The 21868-nt window shown below is 52.0% G+C and overlaps 2 protein-coding genes and 1 long non-coding RNA gene across 10 annotated transcripts; 2 read left to right on the top strand and 1 right to left on the bottom strand.

Moving 5' to 3' along the window:
• Positions 1–22: 22 nt before the first annotated feature.
• Positions 23–5602, top strand: LOC139702692 (uncharacterized). 4 transcript variants are annotated; one of them, XR_011705259.1, is made up of 3 exons: positions 23–263; positions 494–1167; positions 1736–5602. It is a non-coding gene; the product is annotated as an uncharacterized lncRNA (long non-coding RNA). The 4 variants fall into 4 exon arrangements; XR_011705260.1 differs by having other exon boundaries at positions 960–1167; XR_011705261.1 differs by having other exon boundaries at positions 23–207.
• On the bottom strand, positions 641–14479 carry Lsr (lipolysis stimulated lipoprotein receptor). 5 transcript variants are annotated; one of them, XM_071604459.1, is made up of 9 exons: positions 14284–14479; positions 12752–13096; positions 7227–7346; positions 4421–4567; positions 2086–2262; positions 1890–1946; positions 1654–1788; positions 821–1452; positions 641–730 (listed from the first exon to the last, which is right to left on the bottom strand). In XM_071604459.1, the coding sequence occupies exons 1-9, from the start codon at positions 14375–14377 to the stop codon at positions 695–697; spliced, it is 1743 nt and encodes a 580-aa protein (XP_071460560.1). In that variant the 5' UTR covers positions 14378–14479; the 3' UTR covers positions 641–694. The 5 variants fall into 5 exon arrangements, with proteins under 5 accessions (XP_071460560.1, XP_027797006.2, XP_071460559.1 ...); XM_027941205.2 differs by having other exon boundaries at positions 1654–1791; XM_071604458.1 differs by having other exon boundaries at positions 695–1452.
• Positions 14480–19939: 5460 nt separating this feature from the next.
• LOC114097331 (protein FAM187B-like) lies at positions 19940–20656 on the top strand. Its single transcript, XM_027941206.1, has one exon. It carries the CDS (start codon positions 19940–19942, stop codon positions 20654–20656), a length of 717 nt encoding a protein of 238 aa, XP_027797007.1.
• Positions 20657–21868: the final 1212 nt, after the last annotated feature.

Genomic DNA, 21868 nt, shown 5'->3' on the forward strand with positions numbered 1-21868 from the left:
GGCGGCGGCGCGAGCCCGGGGCTTGACGCGCGCGGGGGGAGGGCAGCCCCCGGGGAGCGCGCGCGCTGTCTGTCTCCGATGGCAGGCGGGCGCGCGCGGGCCCGGGTCTCGGCGGGGCGCGAGGTCGCCGCCACAGCCTTCGGCGGCCGCCCGGGGCCCGCCGCTGGATGGAACGCGGGCCCAGATGGAACGCCGGGGGACCCGGAGGTGGGACTCTGGTCGCCTGGGGGCCAGGGAAGCTGCCGGGGTTTGAAGACAGCAAAGTAGGTCGGGGGGTGGGGGGGGCGGCTAACAGGGTGGAAGGGGAGAGGGGCGCGCGCGCGCGCCCCCGGCTTCTGGGCGAGAAGGCGGAGGCGCGAGGCGCATGCGCACGTCTGGGCGGGGCCGCGGCGCGCACGCAGAGGCCGGGCGGAGGCGGCGTGGGGCACGTACTCCTGGCCAGGGCAGAGGTAGAAGGCAGAAGGCTGACTTGGGTCCCTTCCTTCTGACCCAGGACTCCAGCTCCCGGAGAAATGGGACATGGCATTTTCAGACACAGAGCAGCTGCCCAGGTCCCCCACCTCGTGCAGCAGAACAAATGCTTCTCGAGACATCACTTTTATGATTGTCATTTTATTAGATTTACAAGATCTTCATCAATACTCCCTCAAATTAAAAAAAAAAAAAGTACAAAAACTACATACAAAACATGAGGTCAGACGACTAAACTTTCCCGACTCAGGGCCAAGTTCTGCAAAGGAGAAAGAAGAGTGTAAACTGGGCAGGGACTGAGAAGAGGGGCCTGGGCAGGGTCTAACCTCGGGGAGGACCATTCGCTCACCTTCTTTAGCCTCCGCTCCCGTGAGGCCTGGGAGTCCGTCTCCGAGTACGGGGGAGGCGGTGGAGGGTAGTAGGCCTCCTCTTCTTCCTCTTCCTCCCTGTAATGTTTCCTCCTCTCCCCTGGCCCCTTTTTCCTTAAGGCTTCTTCTAGTAGACGCTCATCATAATGCGGGTCCCCAGACCTAGAGCCTTCATCCCGGGAGTCTCGGGATCGGTGCTGGCGGGATCTGGGGTCCACCTGAGGGCGGTCCCTAGACCTGAAGTCATCGTAGTGAGGATCCCGCGAATGTGGAAAGTCCCTCGAGTCATCTGGGTCGTAGAGGTCATCACGGCTACGGCTTCGTGGGGGTGCGTAGGCACGTCCTCTCCTCCCACTACTTGGGGGAGACCTCCTCCCAGACTCAGCAGAACCCGGCCGGGTTAGATCATCCAGAGCATCCACAGAGTGGGCCCGGGGCCGCCTGCCCCCCCAGCCACCCCCTGGCCGCTCTGTGGGGGGCTCCTGCTCCCATCTCCTGGGACTCCGGGGGGAGTGGCGACCCCACTCCTCATCCCGGATTGGGGTGAGGGCAGGACCCCGGGAAGGCCGGGATCTCCAGTCGTCTTCATGGAGGGAGGTGACTTCACTCATAGCTGTAGGGAATGGGGAATGTCACTGATGCTGGATGGGGCCAGGGCTAGCAGTTGTCACCCCTTGGCTCAAAAATTCCCTAGGGGACATGATAGGGAAGGAGGAACTATGCTCAAGGTGTTTACAGTCTCCTTGGGGCAGGTATCAAGGAGCCATGCTTCCCCATCCCCCTCAGGGAGCCCTCAGACCCCAGGTCTCCTCACCCCGTTCTAAACGACCATTGGGGGGGCCAGGTCCCGGTCGAGAGGGGTCGAAGTTGGCCAGCTCTTTCTCCATGTAGTACAGGACTCTCATGGAGTCATCCTGCTGGCTGGCCTGGATCCTGTACCCACTGCGGACTTCTAGGGATAGGAGAAGGTGATCGATTTGGGAAGATGGATGCTGACCCACCCAGCTTCCCTCTACAGGCATATCCAACTTGGGAATGACAGGTTCTCACCAGAGGTCATGTTGCTGTCTGTGTCCCGAAGCAGGGGTACCTGGGAGCTGTGGCCAACTGAAGGAGATTGGTGGTCAGTGGCTGCCCCCCACGCCCCCAGCCTTGCATTCCCAGTACCTCCCACCCACTCTTCCTCCCAGCCCCAGCCCCCTTTGTGTCCAGTGCCCAGTCCAGCTCCTCTTAGGTCAGCCCTCACCTGAACTATTCCTGTCAAATTCTCCAGCGTACCCTCCTGGGTATCCATTGTAGACAGGGCCCATGGGAATCATGGCTGGCGGTGGAGGTGGGGTCTTGGTCGGGGAGAGGTGGGCGTAGGTGCTTGGGGCGTAGATGCTTGGGACGCCTGATGTGGCTGCTTTGCCAGCTGCATACACTGGGAGGGCACAGTTGGCATGAGAAGGCGGCCAGGAGCCATGCTGCTGTGTGAGGGGGTTCTAAGGGCTGTGCGCCTGCCTCCCCCACCACATTATTACAGTACCTCAAAGCCAGGGAACATCAGCTATGCTTAGGTTGTCACCTCCTGTGATTCTTCATGGAGCTTTCAGAATAGGGGGCGTGTGGCACACTGGCAGTCCACGGCCCCCAATCTGGCAGGCCAATACATTTTGTTTGACCTTGTGGTTTGCCAACATTTGTCAAAAAAGATTTATGTGAAATTCCAATTCTCCAGCTACCTTCCCTAAAGCTCTGGCTGCACTGTGTGCTTACAGGCGACAGTGAGCAAAGCCACCTCTCGGGCCTACACTATCCCACGGATTGAAACCAAGTTTCCCTTTGGGTGGCAGAGTCCCTGCTCTGGAACAGGGAGTTGCCGGAGGATATCCCATGCCCACTCTGCTGTCATGCCTGCTGGGTCATCCAGAGCCAGATGGCAAGGAAAGGAAGTTGGTCTGAGACAGGCCACAAGGGCCCCAGGAGTTAACTGGGCCGCCTCAGCCAGGAGCAAAATAGCTCCTCTAGGGTTTCCAACTCCTGGCCCCGCCCACTCTCACCCAGAGGGCCAGCCAGCCTGGCTCTAGGCTTGACAGCTCAAGGGCAAATCCTTGCTTCCTTCCTCCCACAGCAGGAGGTTGGGTCCCATGGCTGCTCTGTGGCCAAGTCACTGGGCTCTAGGCAAGTCACTTCCTCCTTGGTATCCACAGGCCCAGGGAGACGCCCTACTCTGATTTGGTTCAAAAGCAGAAGAATAAGTGCTGAGCCCCACCTAGGAAAAAAACCTACATCAGCTCAGGTGACTGATTTGCTGTGTTATAATTAGCAGTGGAAGCTGTTTCCTGATGGATCTGCAGGGGGCTGTGGCTGGGGCTAGAGCTGAAGTAACAGGGATAGGCGGTAGGTGGAGGAGGTGTGCCTGGGGACAGGCCTGTGCACCTTGACCTCAGCCTCAGTGGGCTAACTGAAAACTTGGTAGCAGCCCTTTAAAGTTCTTTTCTGAATCTGTAAAATGGACTAACACCCACCACCTGAGCCAGAGCTCTCAATTAAGTGATGGGAGTGAGACTTTGAGGAGCCGGGTTGCCCACCATGGTACCAGCTGGCATGGACGGAGCTGCAACTTCCTGGGCACTTTCCCAGTCTTCCCTTCAAGCTCAAAGAGAAGGGAATGCTGCAGGTCAGAGGTCACAGTGTATGGGGGGCCCTGAGCTGTACCCTAGCCTGAAGGCATTGCTAATGTAGACTAAACCCACGTCCAACAGCTAGTAGGCTCCAAACGCTATAGAGGTCCAGCCTTGTGCTGAAAGCTGTGAACTGAGTTCACTACATCCCTGACTCACCCTGCCCAGTGAGCTCTGCCATGAGCCCCATTTTACAGAAGAGAAGGGCAAGGCACTCACTGGGCCAGCCCATTAGGCATTATCAGGCCAACCTCAAACATCCACCTACTCAGGCTCGTAACTGCCTGTTTTCCCGTTAATACTCCTTGGGTTGTGTGCAGAAGTAGTGGTCTATCTACTCGCCCTCCTGAAGGACTAAGGAACTGGTAACAGCTGGTGCCCCGAGGAGGGAAACAGGCAGTGGTGGGAGGGAGACTCACTTTCTTTCTCTTTGCTTGTGTCCTCCGCCCACTTCATCTCTGGTCCTACTTCTATTTCTGAACTTCCACAGGTACCCCACTCTGATACATCAGGAGTGCCCCTAAACGCAGGCTTCATGTAAAATGTATAGTGTTCATGTGAATATGTGTTTTTTTTAAATGTGCTGAAATTACATGGTGCGGTAAACCTTGTTTTCTTAACTTTTACACTTGAGATTTTGTTTTTAAAGCGATCTTTGCTTCCCTGTGAATAATCTTATATGTTGGACTTTTTTTTTTTTTACTATGTTCATAAATTATATTAAAAAACCAAAAACCCTCAATAAATGAAAAATATAAGTTGAAATAAGTAAGTGATAATCTAAAACAGCAGGTCCTCCTTGGCGTCCTGCCTCCCTAGTGCTAACCTCCTAACCTCCAGATCAGGGCACTGTCCTGGGTAGGCAGCCACTGCCCAGCAGGGAGGCTGCATGAAGGTGGCATGAGGAGCACTTACGGGCCTCGGGACAGCAGCACTTCTCCGGGCAGCAGGGGCACCTGACGTAACAGCAGCAGGTATGTGGGCAGCACTGACACCAGCAAATGCCCAGGAGGAGAAAGACAAGGAAGGCAGCCAGGCAGACCACGACCACGAAGAGCCAGTCTGCAGGGAGACCAGAGGAGGCCCTGAGCCGGGAGCCGGGAAAAACCAACAGGGGCAGAGAGGCTCTGCAGGGGCAGCACAGAGCCAACCTGGGCCCAGGGACCTGCAGCCCTCATTGGATTCTCTGTGCCAGAGTTGGGGGCACAGGACAGAGGGATGGCGAACCCTCTACAACCAGGGCCAATCCCCAAGTTAGGGATCCCTTGGGCTTCAAATGGACAAGGCAGAAAACAAGAGTAACCTGGCCAAAGCAAGATGGAGTGTAGCCTCTAGGAGGGGAGAGAGCCATAGCCCAGACCCAACCCCTGAAGAACACAGCTGGCGCCAGTCACAGGAGCCCCTGCCTACACCCCAGGTCCCTCCTCAGCCAGCCCAGCCCACCTCCAAGCCCAGAGCCAGGCCACTAGATGCCACAAGGTCAAACAGAGTTAGTGGGGTTCACAGCGAGAGTGATTAGGGGGGGAGGAAAATGCCAGAGAGAAGCCCCACTGAGGACTCCACCCCATACCTTCCATGGGCCCCGCCTGAAAATCAGGTAAGAGTTCAGTCACCCCCGAGGTCCTGCCTGGAGGGATAAAAGAGAACAGGAGATTATGCTGGCCAGAGCCAGCCCAGGCAGTCCTGTCCCTAAAAAGTGCCCCATTCCAGGCTGCTCAGTAGAAGGTGTGTCCTGCAGCAAGCAGGCAGGGGCGAGGCTGGTGGCCTAGAAGAGACTTGGCGTGTGGTGCCTGCCCTCCACCCCTGCTCACATGTGGGTGCTGGTGGGTGTGAAGGCCACCATCACATAATCCACTTGCTGTCAGCCCCAGCAGGTTCCAACACACGCCACGGGGTCCCGAAAGTTTGACCTTAGTCCGGTCACTCTATCTTTCCCATCCAAGGGGCCTATCTTCCCAAAGGTTCCAACAGACAACAGCAAGGATCCCGTGGTGTCAAGCAGAGCAGGCCCAGCACCCTAGGACCCAGCAACATGCTTTTTTTTTTTTTTAATCTGGAGAAAAAAAAAAGTATAATACTAAGTATATAAAAATGGAATGTCTTTGTGTGTTTTGTTTTGTTTAAATGGAGAAAGGGGCCCACAAAGGCAGAAGCTTCTGTGGCCCATAGAAGTCACATGGGATCCTGGTCCTGTGACCCACCAGGGTTCCATCCTCTGTACATTCTGTCACGTGTGCATGTTTCCTGACCCAGTTGGTGCCTTCCCTCAGGTGCCATGGGGGCCTGCGTCCTGAGAGCAGCACATGGCGGGAGCCCACACACGCAGTCCCTCACCATGGAGCTCTCGTGGGGCTCCCACGTAGCGTCACACACCCCCGTGAGGTGCAGAAGCATGGAAGTCTGGTTCTAAGCCCAGACCCTTTCAGGACACCAAGGCATTACTTGCCTTCTTTGCCCTCCTTCTCTCATGTGGGGCTTTCCAGAGCCTCTGTGACACAATGACGTCATTGCCTTGAGAGCTATGGCTTGTGCACTTGTGTATCTTATGCTTTAAAAAGTAGCCAGTTTCAGTTTCTAACACACTAAGCAACTATAGACATAGCCTCAAAGACCCTGAACAACTCCTCCGAGGCCTCGGAATGTTCCAGGGTGAACAGGCCCTGGGGTTAAACTCGGAGAATCACTGTTGCCACCGGTGTGTTTCCAGAACTTCCCGGATGGCGGGATTGCAGGTGCAAGAGCATCCTGGCCCATGTTCACCTGGCATGCCTGCTCCGTCACACACGTGAGGGGACGACACCCTTCAGCTCATGGCACCGCTCACACTAGCACACACCACTGTGCTGTGCTTCTAACAGAGCACCCGGCCCATGGTAGCACCTGCTCCACAGGGCCGAGGCCACCCAGCCGCGTGGGAGCTGCTGGTGGACACCTCACCATGCCCCTGGCATTTGGTGCCACCCTCATTTTACATACAAACTTGCACACTTCCTAGCAGTCAAAAGACAAAGATGCTGCGTCTGTCAAGGAACTCCAAAGTGCCCTAGGGCCCTATGAGGAGAGAGCAGGTGGTCCAGTGGGTCCAGCCTCTCAATCACACTGTCTATGTCACTGTTGTTGGCCCTCCCTGACCAGGGAGGACTGAAAAAAAAAAAGTCCTTACTGAACATGGACAGGACTTTTTCCCATGTTACCATTGCCTAAGCAATACAGTGTAACAACTCCTGACCCCATGACATTGTATCAAGTATTAAAAGTAACCAAGAGATGACTTAAAGTATACCGGAGAATTAGAGGTAGGTTCTTTGTAAACTAAGCCCTTTCACACAAGGGATGGGAGCATCCTGGGACTGTGGTTCTGGGGCGGGGTCCTGAACCCACCCTGCCCCCGCCCCCACGACACACACAGTCATCCTCCTCCCTCCTTGTCAACCACATCTGAGCATGTCTGTTTTCAAAAAGGGAGACTGGGAAGAGGTAGAGCCCCCGGTTCTCTCCATTCTTAGTTTGGCTCTGGCTGACTTGGAAGGCTGCAGGGGAAAGGTCCCTTCCTGGGGTGCAGGGCACAGAGAAGCTCAAGTGACTGGCGGTGGCATGAGGGGAGAGCAAAGCAGGTAAAGAGCCCAGTGAGTGGGCTGGAGGGCAGAGTAAGGACACAGAAGGACAGAAGGGCCTGCTCCCCCTCCCCCTTCCAAGGACCTCAGAGAGCAGCCCCACTCACCAAGGACGATGAGCTCTGCATAGGCCTCGTTGTTCCCCTGGAGATCCTGGGCCGACACCACGGAGCAATAATACACACCACTGTCCCCCCAAGACGTCTGCTCAAAGGTCAGGTCAGCATCTGAGACGGGAAGAGATGGTGTGAGGGCACCTCATGAGAGGGGGTGTCTAACCCTGACAGGACCAGAGCCCCCCCATCCCATGGGCACAGCAGGGAGGGAGCAAGGGGACAGGTCTCGGTGCTCCTCGTGCACTGTTCTGAATACGGAACATGGGTCACTTCAAGAAGCCTGGTGGGGGGCTGGGGTTATACTGGTGGGGTGCTTTCCTAGCACGTGTGTGAGGCGCTGAGCTTGATGCTCAGCACCACATCATAATAAATAAATAAAATAAAGTATTGTGTCCAACTACAACAAAAAATAATTAAAAAAAAAAAAAAAAAGCTGGGGTGGTGTGAGAATGACCTGATCCACCGGAAGTGGCACAGCTCACTGATGGCAGAGCAGGGTCAGGTTCATGGCAGGGTCAGTGCTTTTCAGCTCAGAACCATCCTCCCTAGGACCTCTCCAAATCGAGGTGTGATCTCCTGACACAAACGGCCCGAGGCCTGGTGCAGACTGGGGGATGGGTCCAGAGGGAGGAGGCAGAGCTAACTAGGCCAGATTCGAGATAGGAGATGCCCAGGCAGGAGGAAGAGCGGGCGGCGTGATGTGTGGGAGACAGAGAGGACTCTCCCAGTTCCCTGTCCACCCCCACACCCTCCCCGCCTGTCCCCGCATTCCAGGCCAGGCCCAAGGCTTGGGGAAGCTCAGTCTGAAGCAGCCTCAGGCCAGGAGCCTATTAATTATGCCACTAATGAAAGTCTTTCAGCACATCCGGTTTCCTCTGGACTCCTCAGGCTCTCATTAGTTAAATCCCTTCAGCCAACACAAGTGTGGAACAGGGTGGCACCAGCTTGGCAACTCTGCCTCGGGCCCATGGGGGACAGGAACAGGCTAGAGACAGGCAATCCAGCCAGGAGAGCCCCAGTTCAGGGCCACCTTCTTTCCAGCCACTCTGGCTCCCATTGCCTGGCCCATCACCTGGCCCCGTGGACCCAATGTCCTTCTCCACAATAGTGCCAAGAGCAGTAACTGTGGGTGCCCCAATCCTCAGCACCCAGCACCTAGTGAGACAACAGCCACTAAGTGCTGAGGGAAGAACAGAACTGGAGCCTCTTCCTCAGAAGGTAGGCCTCACGTCCTCAGAAAGACCTGCCTTTTAACACTGTCCACATCCATCCAAAAGCCTCCCTGGACCACCACGTGTCCTCAGCATGTTCTGGCCAGTGGCTATCATGCCAGCCGCATCCATGCCATCTCCTTTGTTCACTGGGCTCTGCACAGGCTGGCCTCCATGTTGTCCCCAACATGCTGGGCTCAGAGCTGCCTCAGCTTGCCCTCTACTTGTCCACCTCCCACACCTGTCCCTGCAGACCCTCTCAGGCTGGTTCCTTCCCATTACTCAAGTCTCAATAGGGAGGAGTGTTCTTCCCTGGCCATCCCAACCTCTATGGCTCTCCTGCCCAACTGCTGACCTCCATCACCCAGTGCTGTCTGCCCACCTCTGCCCCTGCAAGAATGTGCACTGCACACAGAACCAAGTCTGTCTTGGTCACTGCTGGCCAGACACAGGGACTGGCCAAGGTGCAGAAATGTCCCCCTTCTCTCCTCATGCTGACCTTCCTTGGTTTCCATTGCCTGTTCCAGTATTCTGGGCACATGGCTATAGTCAAATAGAACTTGATTCATCCATTCAACATTTAACAAATAACCACTGAATGCATCTTGTTTTTCAGGCACTATTTGAGGCACCTGGTATACTACCAAACAATGGTTCTCAAAATGATCTGTGCACCATGGTTCCTGGTTCCTCAAGACCTTTTTAGGGGATCAGTGAGGTCAAAGTTATTTTCATAATAGACATTATTTGCTCCCCCCCTTTCATTTCTTATGAGTGGGCTGTGGCCTTTTCAGAGTGTAGGTGACATTTGAGCAATATCACAATAGACTGAAGCAGGGTTGAGGATCCAGCTTCTTCTATTCAACAAGACTTTCAAAAATAGAAAACGCCACTCTTCTCATTAAAAAAGACTTGTTTTTGGAAAATGTAGTTACTTTGTCATAAAGATATGTTATTTGGGGACTGGGGTGGTGGCTCAGTGGTAGAGTGCTTGCCTAGCATGCACAAGGCACTGGGTTTGATTCTCAGCACCATATGTAATAAAGGTCCATTGACAAATAAAAATATTAAAAAATATATATGTTATTTTAATAATGAGTTTATCATTGTGATTTGAAATATTTTTCAAGTTCCTCTCTGTTTGCTTGCCATAAAAACAAAAACACTTTGACGTCTGCAAGAATAAGAACCACTACTATGGAGAACTTGCCCTTATGGAGCTTAGATTCTAACTGGGAAAGAGAGACAAATTAAAACAAAACAAAACAAAACTTCACCATATTGCATATTCTGTAGTGACAAACAGTTTGGAGCAAATGAGCCAGGGAAGGCAGAGAGAAAGTACCAGGCATGCAGGTGGGGTGTGCAGTTTTGAATAAGGAAACCAGGGAAGGCCAGAGGTGACCTCCGGAGCACATGGCCACTCTTTATAGAGCTTTGACTATGTGCTGAGTTTCTTTGTATAGATCCAGCCTTTCATCAAATCCTCAAAAACTCTGATCTAGACTCTCCTAAACACACTAGACTCCTCTGCAGTGACCTCTGGGCCCACTGTTTTCCACCTGTATCTCTGAGGTACATCAGCAGGTGGTAGTAGTGCTGTGGACTGGGGCACCCACAGTTAATGCTCCCAAAGAGCCACCATGAAGGAGAGCATTAGGTCAGGCCAAGGGGAAGTGCTTGGCTGGAAAGAATGTGGCCATGAAGCTATGGGGGCTCTCCTAGCTGGGATCGTCTCTACCCTGTTCCTGTCCCCCATGAGCCTAAGGCAGAGTTGCTAATGAGATCCTGACCACATCCCTCCAACAACAGTGCTCAAGAGCTGGGCCCAGCCCAAAGCCAAAGAGGCAGACAGGAACCCCCCACCATGGCAAACAATTATATAGACCAGAAGTTGAAACCTGGGGTCTCCAGGACCGGACCTGTGGGTCTCGGTGTGTTTTGTTTGGCCTGCATGTTTCAAAACTCAAGCAAATAGGACTTTCCGGCCTCTTTTGGTTGATCCTAAGGCAGGCCTGGGCCCACTTCCTTCCTGCAGGCGCACCCTGTTCCTGGTCAAGGGCTGCCCTAAGATCACAGGGCTGGGCACTGTCTTAACTGTTCTAGGTGCAAAGAAAAGATTCTGGTCTCTAGTGGGGACAGAAGCTGGACCTCCTCTATGACGCTGGCCTCAGGTTCCTTAACTACCTACCACAGAGGTGGCCCTCATGATTTCAGAGGTCCAATGTCTCTGCTCTAGTGGGACTGAGAGGGGACTCACATGGCCCCAAGCAGCTTGAAGAGGTGGAACAGGGCCTCCAACACTAGCACCCCACATTGCCCAGAGCAGGGAAGAATGGAAGAGAAGCAGATCCACTCCAAGTGGAGGGGCACCTTCTGGTTTGCCCAGAAATGCTTTTGCTTTAAAAACCAAGAAGGCTGGTGACCCAAGGAGCACCACAGAAGTCCATTTCTCCCTGTCCTCAAAGCTGAAATGGAGAAAGGTCTCATGGCTACTGGATTTCCTCAAAGGACAGACATATGACATGTCATGGCCCATATCAAACACTGGCTCAGGGTTAGGGAGTCTGAAAGGCCGAGGCCTTTGAGGCCTCTGGAGCCCAAAGGGTCTCCCCTCCCCCTCCCCCTGATAGAGCTGAGGCCATTCTGGAGTTCTGTGCACAGCAGAGGAGATGTGATTCCAGCTGGCCCTCTAGGGCAGGCTCGGTATTCGGTTTGTCCTGATAGGGGCTAGATATGTATGTCTGATCCATGCTGGAGAGGCCCCCGGGTTGGAGAGGGTGTCCATATAGAGTGAACCCCCAAGACGCCCTCCAACCTCAAAAATGGCAGGATGCTTAGGGCTGACCTGCCATGTAAATTCAGAGCAAGCCTGTCCCTGCCCTGAAACACCAGGCTCAGTCCCTGGAACCCTGCCTATCACCTGTGTCTGACACAGTGGGAGAAGGAGAGTGTTCCACGGCCTGGTCACTTGGGGTCTGCAAAGGGATCCACCCTTCTCTCGTTCCCATTCTGTCCCATGCCCGGGATTGAGGACACACAGTTATGTGCGTGAGTCTTCATCCCTGGCTCACGGCTGCTCGGCCCTTCCTCTCTGCCTTCTGGATTCTTTAGGGCCTGGTCCCAGCACCTCCTCAAATCTCACTGGAACAGGCTGTAAGGCAGGCACTTCCAAGCCGTTCCCTACAGCACGTCCCCTGCTGCTGTGTTCTCGTGGCACTTGGCACAATCTGAAATTCCCTTGCTCTTTCTCCTTGTTTATTTGTTACCAGTCTCACCCCACTAGAATGTTTTCTCCCAAGGTCACGGGGAAGGGACCTTGGCCATTCTGAACGCCACTCCACCCCCAGTGCGCACAACAGCACCTGGCATGTAGGAGATGCTTGATAAATACTGAATGCACGATCGACCTTCCCCCTCACTAATCCCAACAGGCACTGGCTGTCAGGAGGCAGCATTATGGCTAAGAACAAGGGCCCTCAGGGCTGCCTGATTGGAATTCCAGCACCAGCTCTTTACTACCTGTGCACCTGAACAGGTTCCTTAACCCATCTGCACCTCGGTCATTGAGACCACTCAATGGGAGAATGCATGTGCCGTGCCTGGGAAGGCACAGGCTTTCTCCATTAAGTCGCCTGCCAGTGTCCTTTACTCCCCTCACCTCCTCTCTGAGGCCCTCTGCTGATTCCCTGCCCAGAGCTTAGGGGCTTAGAGACTTGGCCCAAAGTGGCTGAGTGGGAACTCAGCTCTTAGCAGCTCAGTGGTCAGCTGTGGAAGTTACTTTTTCTTTCTGGGCCTCCTAAAATGACAATAATAGACTCAATTCATTCAATTTCTGTGTGGTGTAAATGAGTTAATCCATGGAAACCTGGATTAGAGCCTTGCACACAGAAGGGCCTTTACAACTGTTACTTCTTTAACTTTTACTTCTTATTGCTGGTATTACTGGTCCTATTATAGAACACACCCCTGCCTCTCCACTACCGCATTTTTTTAACCGCACAAGCATTTGACAGTGTATGTTGTGTTTGTTTCCCTTGATGTAATATGAGCCAATGAGGGAAATGATTGGATGGTTTTGTTTACTGCCGTGTTCCCAGAGCCTAGAACAGCACCTGCTATACAGCAGGTGCTCACTAAATCTGTGTTGTGGAGATAAGGAATAGATGGATGGAAGGATTCCTCCCTTTGTGGGTCCTTTCAGGTTCTATTGCCAGCTTCCAGGTGGGGACTCCAGGCTGGGCACCAGGAACCCTGCCCCACCACCCACCCAAGCCAACCTCCCAGCCCCCTGGCCCCACGTACTTCCTGTGATGGTGATCCTCCGGCCTTGGTAGTAGTCTCCCAGGGTCACAGCATTGCCCTGCTTGGTGGCCACAACCCTGACTGTGCGCACACTGTCCTGGCACTCCACATAGGGATTGTAACCGGGATTGCCTGCTGCCAACTGGGCATTGATCTGGTTGTCCACACTGGCTGGGGAGAAGGCATCAGCAACGCGGTCCCGGCAAAAGGACTTGTACTTCCAGATTACGATGGGCTCTGGGAGGGTCGAGCTCATCTGATAGGTGCAGGGCAAGGTCACAGGCTGGAACAGTATCACTACGTGGTAGGGGTCAGACACAGTCACCTGGATGCCACCAGCAGGGGCTGAGGGCAAGAGGAGAGTCAGTAGGGATCATTGTAAGCTCAGGAAAGAACTTCAACAGGAATGAGTCACATCATTGCCACCACATCACTTGCCACACAAGTGTGTGGCTGTCCAGAGCACCTGGCACACATTGTTCTTTAATTCCCAGGCCTGGTGAGGTAGCTCTGACAGTCATGCCCATTTTATAGACCCTTGGGGTTGAAAAGTGGCAGATATGAGGTCAATGGCCATTTTACTGGAATGTTCTGTCCATCCTTCCAGACTGTGGCCTCTGAATCACCCCAGTCTACCCTCTGTTCCCTTGCCCATTCCCTCTGTGGCCTGTAGGGGCAAGACCAAATAGCCACCGCAAGGCGCGCCAGGGCTCAAAACCTCAGCTCAAAAAGAACTTTCCCAAGGATTCCAAGTTACCGGGGTTTTGTGAATTTTGGAGAAGTCTGACCTGCGTTCTCTGGAGTGGCTAAAGCCCCCACAACATTTCTGTCAACATCCCACCTGACCCTACCCAAAGTCATCCCAAACACACACCGAAATATGCTTGCTGAAAGACAAAGCCCCCTGTCCCCCACCAGGGTGAACATCCAATCCAGTTCAGGGCTGGCCTGCGGAAGATGGTTTCGGGTCCATAAGTCCATCTTGCCAGTCTCTTACGCACAGATACCAGGGAACCCGCGCGAGGTGGGTGGGGCCGGGGGTGGTGGGAAGTCCCCATCCCACGCCCACTCGAAGCTTGGGCACTACTTCTTGATCCCTTCCTTTAGGAAACGTCTGATTCACCCCCTCAATCTAACATTTCCCCGTTACCCCAACCCTTCTCCAGGGAAGCCTAAGATTCCATTTCAGCTTTTCCCGTGATCGAGGGGTCCTTCACTGCTACCCCACAAAGGGTCCCCGTCTCCCAGCCGCTCCAGGGCACACGATCCCGGGAGTTTCACTTCCTGCTGTCTCCGACCAGGGCGCGGGGAGCGCTCGGTGAGAGGGTGGGGAATTCCCTCACTCGGGCACCGCAGAGGTCTCCCCAAACCCGACGGATCTGGAGGTCCTGAGCTTTTGCGCCTTCGCACCCACCCACCCCCCGGCCTCGCCCTTGTTCTCCCACCTCCCGGGCCGCGGAGAACTGAATCCACCCCCCGCCGTGTGGTGCCCTCCCGCGGTTCCCCAGCACCCGAGGCCCCACGTCCCTTACCTGTGCACCAGGTACTGAAAAAGAGCCACAAGAAGCCCACCGCGGCCGGGTGGGCGCAGGGCGCCCAGGAATGCCCACAGGCCACCCGCGCCATCGCGGCCGTCTGGGCGCGTCGGCCCCGCGCGTCCCCTCCCAAGTACCGGGAGGGTAGGGGGCGCTGCGAGCACCGAGGCCGGGAGGGGTGCGCGCTCCTCCCCTTTCCACTTCCGCTCCTTGTCTCTATTCCAAGTCTCTCCGGCCGCGCTCGAGGAGTTCGACCAACAAAAATAACGTGGATGAAGCGCACGCCTTCAGCTTTCGGGGAGAAACTGGGTAGACCCACGGCGCGTCTCCGAGCCGCTCCACCCCCGGCGCGCCCCTGGGAATGGATCGGCCCAGGTACACACGGTGGGAGCCCCGGCCGGGTTCGGGGTGGGCGGCGGGGTGGGGCTCCTCGGCCTCCCTCCCCGGAAGTGGGCTGACCCAGGTGCGCTCTGCCCCCAGGGCCGAAACCAAGTGACCGGCCCGCCAGGAGGGCGCCCGCAGACTGCGGGCCTCGTGCAGCCCTGTCCTGCCCCCAACAGGCCGAGCGGACGAGGTCCACGAGAACAGAGACCTGCTCGGAGAGAGCCACCTGTTAGGAGGGGCGGGCCCTGCCGCGCACCTGTTCCCTGCCTGCGCACACCCCTCTCCGGGGCCGGCGATGGACCCGCCTAGGTGCGCCCTGCGGGGAGGGGCGAGCCTCAGCGGGTCCCGCCCGGGAGACGCGCGCCGGCAGCGCCCGGGTTTCCAGCCAGTGGGGTTCGGTCCGCCCCGGTGCGGGGAGGCGCTGCGGGCTTCATACACCTCCCAGTTAGATGACCTCAAGAATCAAAATGAAGTCCCCAGAAGGGAAGCTCGGACCCTCTAGGGACGCCCGATGGGACTCACCCCTTGAAAAAGTTAGAATTCTACTTGGGAAGTTCTTCCCGCCTCCCCCTACCCTCCACCGGTGGTTCAGCCCCCGGGCATCCCTCGCCCTAGGTCAGACCTCCGGAAACTCGGGCTCTTAAAGGGGCCGAGCAGAGGCGCGAGGGATCCGTTTCCGCCCAGGAATTCCCTGGGACTGGCTACCTGCGCCCGGGCGGGGTGCTGCTCTGCCAGCCACCGGGGCAGCGCTAGGCGCGACTCTGCTGCCTCCCGGTGGCGTCAAGTGGGGAGCGCATCCTGGGAAACACGACTCAGGCGCTTCCCCCACAACCGCTGGAGGTTGCAGACCCGCTGGTGGGTTCGGGACCCAGGCAAGTTCCCGACTGAGTCCTGTAAAACTTAAGTCGATCACCTGCCTCCGCTCAAAGCCTTCCGGTGGCTCTTTCTCAGAGGACTTGGAGTGGCCTGAGTTTTTCTGATAACAAAGGTTAATAATTATTTTATACATTTTCTTTTATATCATGTAAGCAATAAAAACTGAAATCACAAACCAAAATTAGAATAAAATTAGTTTTTATAACTGCACATGTATTTACTTTCCAAAAGATCTTTACTTCTTCATATGGCCTCGGGTTACTGCTTATTATCTTTTGGATGATAAACAGTAACATCCCGTTAGCATTTTTAAATAGGACAAGTCTAGTGGTACTAGATTCCTTCAGCTTTTGTGGATGTGAGGATGTCTTAATTTCTCCCTGATTGTTAGAGGATAGTTGTTTGTTTGTTTTTTTTATTATAGAATTCTCTCCTCCCCCTCCTCCCCCTCCTCCTCCTCCTCCTCCTCCTCCTCCTCCTCCTCCGATTGAACCCAGGAGTGCTTAACCACTGAGCAACATCGCCAGCCCTTTTAATTTTTCATTTTTTATTTTGAGACAGGGTCTCCTTAAGTTGCTCAAGTTGTTCAGAACCCTGCTGAGTTGCTAAGACTGGCCATAATGGTCTTTATCATGTCTGAACACAGACAAAGCAGGAACATTGTCCAAACCACAAGATATCAAAAATCCCCCATCCCAGATGATGCGTGACGACTGCTTCTTCACCCATTTTAAGTTAAGCTGTGCTCCATTTTTCTTATCTCCTAAAGAAGATAGAATTAGTCATACTTCCTGGCAGCTCCCCATCCCAGCAACTCCCCACATCTTCAGACTTTTCTCAAAAGTCACATAACAGAGTTCACATTCCACAGTCTCCTCTAGCTCATCTTTCTGAGACACTGTATCATTTCCCATGGTCTCTTCCCTCCCTGCAGTGAATCAAATAAACCCAACTTTGTTTACACGTATGCTTCTGCTAGTCTTAGGATATTGACCCATGTCAAACCTGTGCCCACCTGAAGGACTTTGCATGTGCTGTGTGATTAATCCAGACTTTGCTTCCCCTGGAATATTCATGGCTCATTTTATGGAGAACTGCTCAAATATCACTTCTTTAGAGAGACCTTCTCTCCCTACCCCCTTTACAATAGTCTCTATACTAGTTTTCGAGGGATGCTATAATAAACACCATAGGCCAGGTGACTTAAACAACAGAAATTTATGTCTTCACAGTGCTGGAAGCTAAAAGACCAAGATCAGGATGTTGGAAGGTTTGGTCTCATTCTGAGGATTCTCTCTGGCTTTTCACTCCGTCTTCACATAGTCTCCCTCTATCTGTGTTCTCTGTGTCCTAATTTTTTTCCTCTTATAAGGATGTCAATCACATTGGACTAGAGCCCACCCTAGCAATCTCATTTTAATTCAGTTGCATTTTTATATTCCCTCTGAAGGATATGACCACCCCCAGGACAGGGAAATGACAACTCCCCCAAACTGTCTGACCCCGAGGAAGAGGGAAGAGGAAGGCAACCATGAATCCTCTCCCAGTAAATCCTTTCCCAGTAACAATGGGCCCCAAGGGAAAGAAAGCAAACTTTGATCCCTCCCCTGTTCGTCCTCCCATCTCTACCACCAGCAAACATTCACCCCTTCCCAACCACAGTGGGACCTGCAGGGAGGGTGGCACTGAAACACTGGGCCCTGGACTTTCACCCTGTCCCGTTGCCAATGAGTCCTGGAAGGAGAAGAGCAAGTCGCCAAGCTCTGGGTAACAGTGGGTCCAGAGGAAGAAGAGAAGCAGGGAACACCGAGTTCTGAGCTTTTCCCAGTGACAGTGAGTTTGGGGCTTTTTACAACTTTTTCACTGACCCTGCCCAAATCGACATTCTGCCTCAGTTTCCAATAATTCAACCATCCTCATTGTAAACTATAAAATTCAGACTCCTTCTGTAACCGGTGGTTATTTTCCTACACAGAAAATGACACACACACACACACACACACACACACACACACACACCCCGCCCCCAGCATGCCTGATTGATTGACTCTGCTGCAAAATAAAAGAAAGCTTGCTGATCCGCTTGAGGTCTGCTTCCGTCCTGGTTCTTTGTGTTTTCATAATGGTGCTGAAACTGTGTTGGTTATTTTTGCTTATACCCTATTTCCAAATATAGTCACATTCTGTGAGAGTGTGAGTTAGGGCTTCGACATATGCATTTGGGGTGGGGGGGTGCATACATACCTTAACAGGCTCTATCTCTAATTTCTCTGTCCCCACTTTTTGTTTTCCTGAATTTACTATCATCTGATGTTTTGTTAGTCATTCTTTGTCATCTATTTTCTCTCAATGTAAAGACAAGTATCACTCAACAAATATCCCATGTGCATTCCTACATTTCTCAGCCCCTCTGTGGTCAGGTGGGACTAGGTGGTTGATTCTAGTTAGTGGCCTGTTGACAAAACTAAGGTGGACGCCTCCCAGGCCAAAGCAGTTAATTGCCAGTATGTGACTCAGTTTTCTCCCTTCTTCTGCCATAGCAACTAGTGGTGTTCCCAGTGGTATCTTTAAGGACCTTGTGGAATAGAGTGCTCCACTCACCAACACTGGGACATGGAGTGTGAAAAAAGAATTGTGTTAAGCCACGAAGATTCCAGAATTCTTTTGTTACATAGGATAATCTAACCTAACCCGACGAATACATCCCCACTAGACTGTAAGCATCAGGAGGTCAGGGACTTAAGCTGGATCCTTGGTACCTGGTGCAAGGTTGGTCGTCAGTAATTATTTGGGTAGTAAGTGAATGTGTGTGGCATAGAGAGGTAAAGCTTGGAGCTGGAACCATTGTCCACAGTGGACATGGAGCATAACTGAGAAGCCAACCTTTGCTATTTGAAAGTCACTCAGATTTGGGGGAAGTTTAGTATAGTAGCAAATAGGCTTTCTTGATTGATACCAAAATGAGTGCCAGGAGTAGGGGGCTACTGTACTCAGAACTAAAAATAGATGGCATTGACTTAGACATTTTGGGTTCAAGGAAAATTATTAGAACCCAGAGGCTGTTGCCTGAGATACTTTGTAATACAGGTAATGTATTTAATGAACTTGCAGCTTTAGGGGAAGCAGTTGGAATACAGGATATTAGGAGTGGATATTGGCCAAAAGTGGCTGAAAATTGAGAAATCCTTTGAAAGCCCAATTAGAACTCAGCTTTTGGCAAGTTTAAAACCAAGATTATGGTTGAATCATCACTAACCATTGTTAAAATCTGGGAATATCCAGGTGTGGTGGCACAAGCCTGTATTCCCAGTGGCTTGGGAGGCTGAAGCAGGAGGATCTGAAGTTCAAAGCCAGTCTTAGCAACAGAGAGGCGCTAAGCAACTCAGTGAGACTCTGTCTCTAAATAAAATACAAAACAGGGCTGGGGATGTGGCTCATGTGTGAGGCACTGGGTTTGTTTCTCAGCATCACATATGAATAAAATAGAGGTCTATCGACAACTTAAAAATAAATAAATAAATAAGAGCTGCAGATGTGGCTCAGTGGTTAAGTGCCCCTGAGTTCAATCCCCTGTACCTCATCCCTCACCAAATCTGGGAATAAATTAAGATACTATCAGGAAATCCTTCCAGGTGGACAAATACCTCATTGAAATAGAGATGAAGGATATGGCTCTCTGATGAAGTCTGAAACATGTGAAGATACCTAGAAATAAGAGGGAGGGGGAGAGGGAGAAGGAGGAAAGAGAGAGGGGGGAGTTGCTTAGAGGTTTGTAAGAATCCTTAGGTATCAAACTTTGGGGAACAGAAAGTAGACTGAGAAACGGATGATGTCTCAAGGAGGCACGTCTTCCAACGCTACTTCAGACATATCCAAGGAGGATGATGGGGAGGGAGATCTGTCCCTGGAGGTTAGAGGTATGAACCTCAGAGAACATGGTTCAGAAGTGTCTGACTCTATCAAGGAGCTGGTTTGAGGCTGATAAGAAATCCTCTCCATCTATGATCTGGAGGCCCTTAGAATGTCTTCTCCCTGGGTTTAGGAATGGTACAGAACAGTGATTTCTGTGTGTCCCCCTTCTTCTCTATCTTGGTGTATGTGAAGGCCTTTTATCCCATTTTATCATTGTATATTGAATAATTTGCCTTTTTAGTCCACTCATTTCTGACTTAGGCTCACTCATTTCATTTCCTCTACAGCTCCTGGGGACATCTGAGTTTTTGATGCTACATCCTTTAGTCAGCCCCTGGATGACATGAGTGGACATGACATGGCACTCCGGGAGCACCTTGAGCCAAGGTTCATTCCGCTGCCCAAGCATTATTCCTGAGTTCTGTGGGTGACCTCACAATGCCCAGTGTGGCACCCAGACTCTGCCTGTAGTTGGTCCACCATGTTGGCCACCCTGTGTCTGGTTAGTTTTTCTTTCCCCATTCTGTGGGCCCAGACGTTAATCAGCTGTTCCTACAAGAGTCTGTGCCAGAAGGCACTGCTCTCGGGCAATGATATCGTCCTGCATTGTGACCATAAGGCGGCACTCTGGTATTTTTCTTCCATTCTTGGGGAGAATATCTTCTTGCTTAACTCATGGCCTAATATAAAGAAACTTCCTGGGGGCAGCCTGCAATTGACCAAGCCTCAGCCCTCGCAGGCAGGCCTCTTTCGCTGTGAGGACAGTGCCAACGCCCTCATAGTAGAATATGAGATTGATTTCCAGGATGCCACCACCCTGCATATCACACACAAAGACCTGGGCCAAAAGCCCCTGCAGAATGAAACTCTGAACCTAGGTGGCGAGGTATTTATTTTTACCCACTGGGAGCCCTGGCAGGACTGTAACCGCTGTGAGGAGCCAGGCGAACGCAAGCGCCTGGGGTACTGCTATGTTGAGGAGCCCCCGGAAAAACCCATGCCCTGCTGGCTCTACCTGAGGGATGAGAAGGTGCAATACAGCCGCTTGCGGCCCGAGATGCAGGTGGAAAGATGCCTTGTTCCCTGTGACCCCGGCAAGGAAATCAAACAGCCATTCTTCATCTATGACATTTACCAGCTGGGCAAGTTGACCAACCACATGTGGCTCACCTGCCCCTTGGCTTCCATCTGCAGGTGACAGGACCAGGACGGCAGCCCTACCTTTGGCCCTCACCCAAGCTTTGTTTCCTGTGCCCACTGGGTTTGCCCTCCTGTGGAAAATCAGGCTTTTTCTTCCAGCCCATAAGCTTTCAGGGTCAGTCTGGGCAGGAAGGGGTCTGCCCAGTGGCTGACTCAGATGTTCACTGGGCAAGAATTCCCAAATGCTGCCTCTGAGCCGGGCCCTGGGTGAGTGATCTTGGCACAGTGTGACAGCTTAAAAATACCTGGTCTTTGCCCACACGGGCACCTGCCATTCAAATATAAAACCTAGAGACCAACACACTCGGGCCCTTGCTCTTGCCCACATAGACAATTGAATGGCTTCTGTCTCCTGACTTGACCCTGATGAGCATGATTTGTCCATCTTTGTACCAAGGCCATCTGTTCAATTATCTTAATAATTGTGCTTTTTCAATAAGTCATGATATTAGCCAGTGAACATGTTCCAATATTGTTCTGCAAGATTCTCTTGGTTACTCTTGGTCCTTGGTGTAAAAATTTTGGAATCAGTATGTAGTTTTCATCCGCCCCAAATCCTATTTTTAAAAAAAAATTGGGACTATTTTGAACATAAATAAATTTGGGGTAAATCATTATTTTACAATATTAAATATTGTCTTCCCATCCTTGAATATGGTAAATGATCCCATTTAAATATATCTCAAAAATCTACAATTATTAATGTAGATGACTGACATATATTTTATTATGTTTATTCCTAGTTTTTCATACTATTAAATTCTGAAAATTTCATCTTCTAGTTCTATATTACTTGTATTTACATTATAGTTGATATTTGTATATGACCTTGTATTTTGTTAAATTCACTTGCTTTTAGTAAAATATCACACGGAGAAGTCTATGGCGGATATACTTATCTTATTCTTAATATTTTTGTATGGAATACAGTTTTCTCTGGGTTTTCATAGAAACACTTTATTAAATTAAGAAAAATTTGCCTCTATTCCTAGTTTGCCCAGAGTTTTGAGCCATAGATGGCTGTTGAATCTTATCAAATGCATTTTCTGCATCTACTTGAGATAATAATAATGTTTTTCTTTATTATGTCAATGTGGTGAATTACATTGATTGCTGTTCAAGGAATTGCTGTTCACATGTAAACTCAAACTTTCCTTACAGGGATAAACCCAATTTGGTCATGATGTTCTTCTTTCTTTCTTTCTTTTTC

Source organism: Marmota flaviventris, chromosome 18, assembly GCF_047511675.1.
Source record: "Marmota flaviventris isolate mMarFla1 chromosome 18, mMarFla1.hap1, whole genome shotgun sequence".
Taxonomy (NCBI): Eukaryota; Metazoa; Chordata; class Mammalia; order Rodentia; family Sciuridae; genus Marmota; species Marmota flaviventris.

Excerpts from the sequence above, each read along its gene's own strand:
- Lsr (XM_071604457.1), bottom strand. The coding sequence starts at position 14,377 with ATGGCGCGGGTGGCCTGTGGGCATTCCTGGGCGCCCTGCGCCCACCCG. Across the intron at positions 13,097-14,283 it reads TTTCAGTACCTGGTGCACAG|CCCCTGCTGGTGGCATCCAG; the intron begins GTAAGGGACGTG and ends TCTTGCCCTCAG. Across the intron at positions 7,347-12,751 it reads GAGGATCACCATCACAGGAA|ATGCTGACCTGACCTTTGAG; the intron begins GTACGTGGGGCC and ends TTCCCGTCTCAG.
- LOC114097331 (XM_027941206.1), top strand. The coding sequence starts at position 19,940 with ATGTTGGCCACCCTGTGTCTGGTTAGTTTTTCTTTCCCCATTCTGTGG.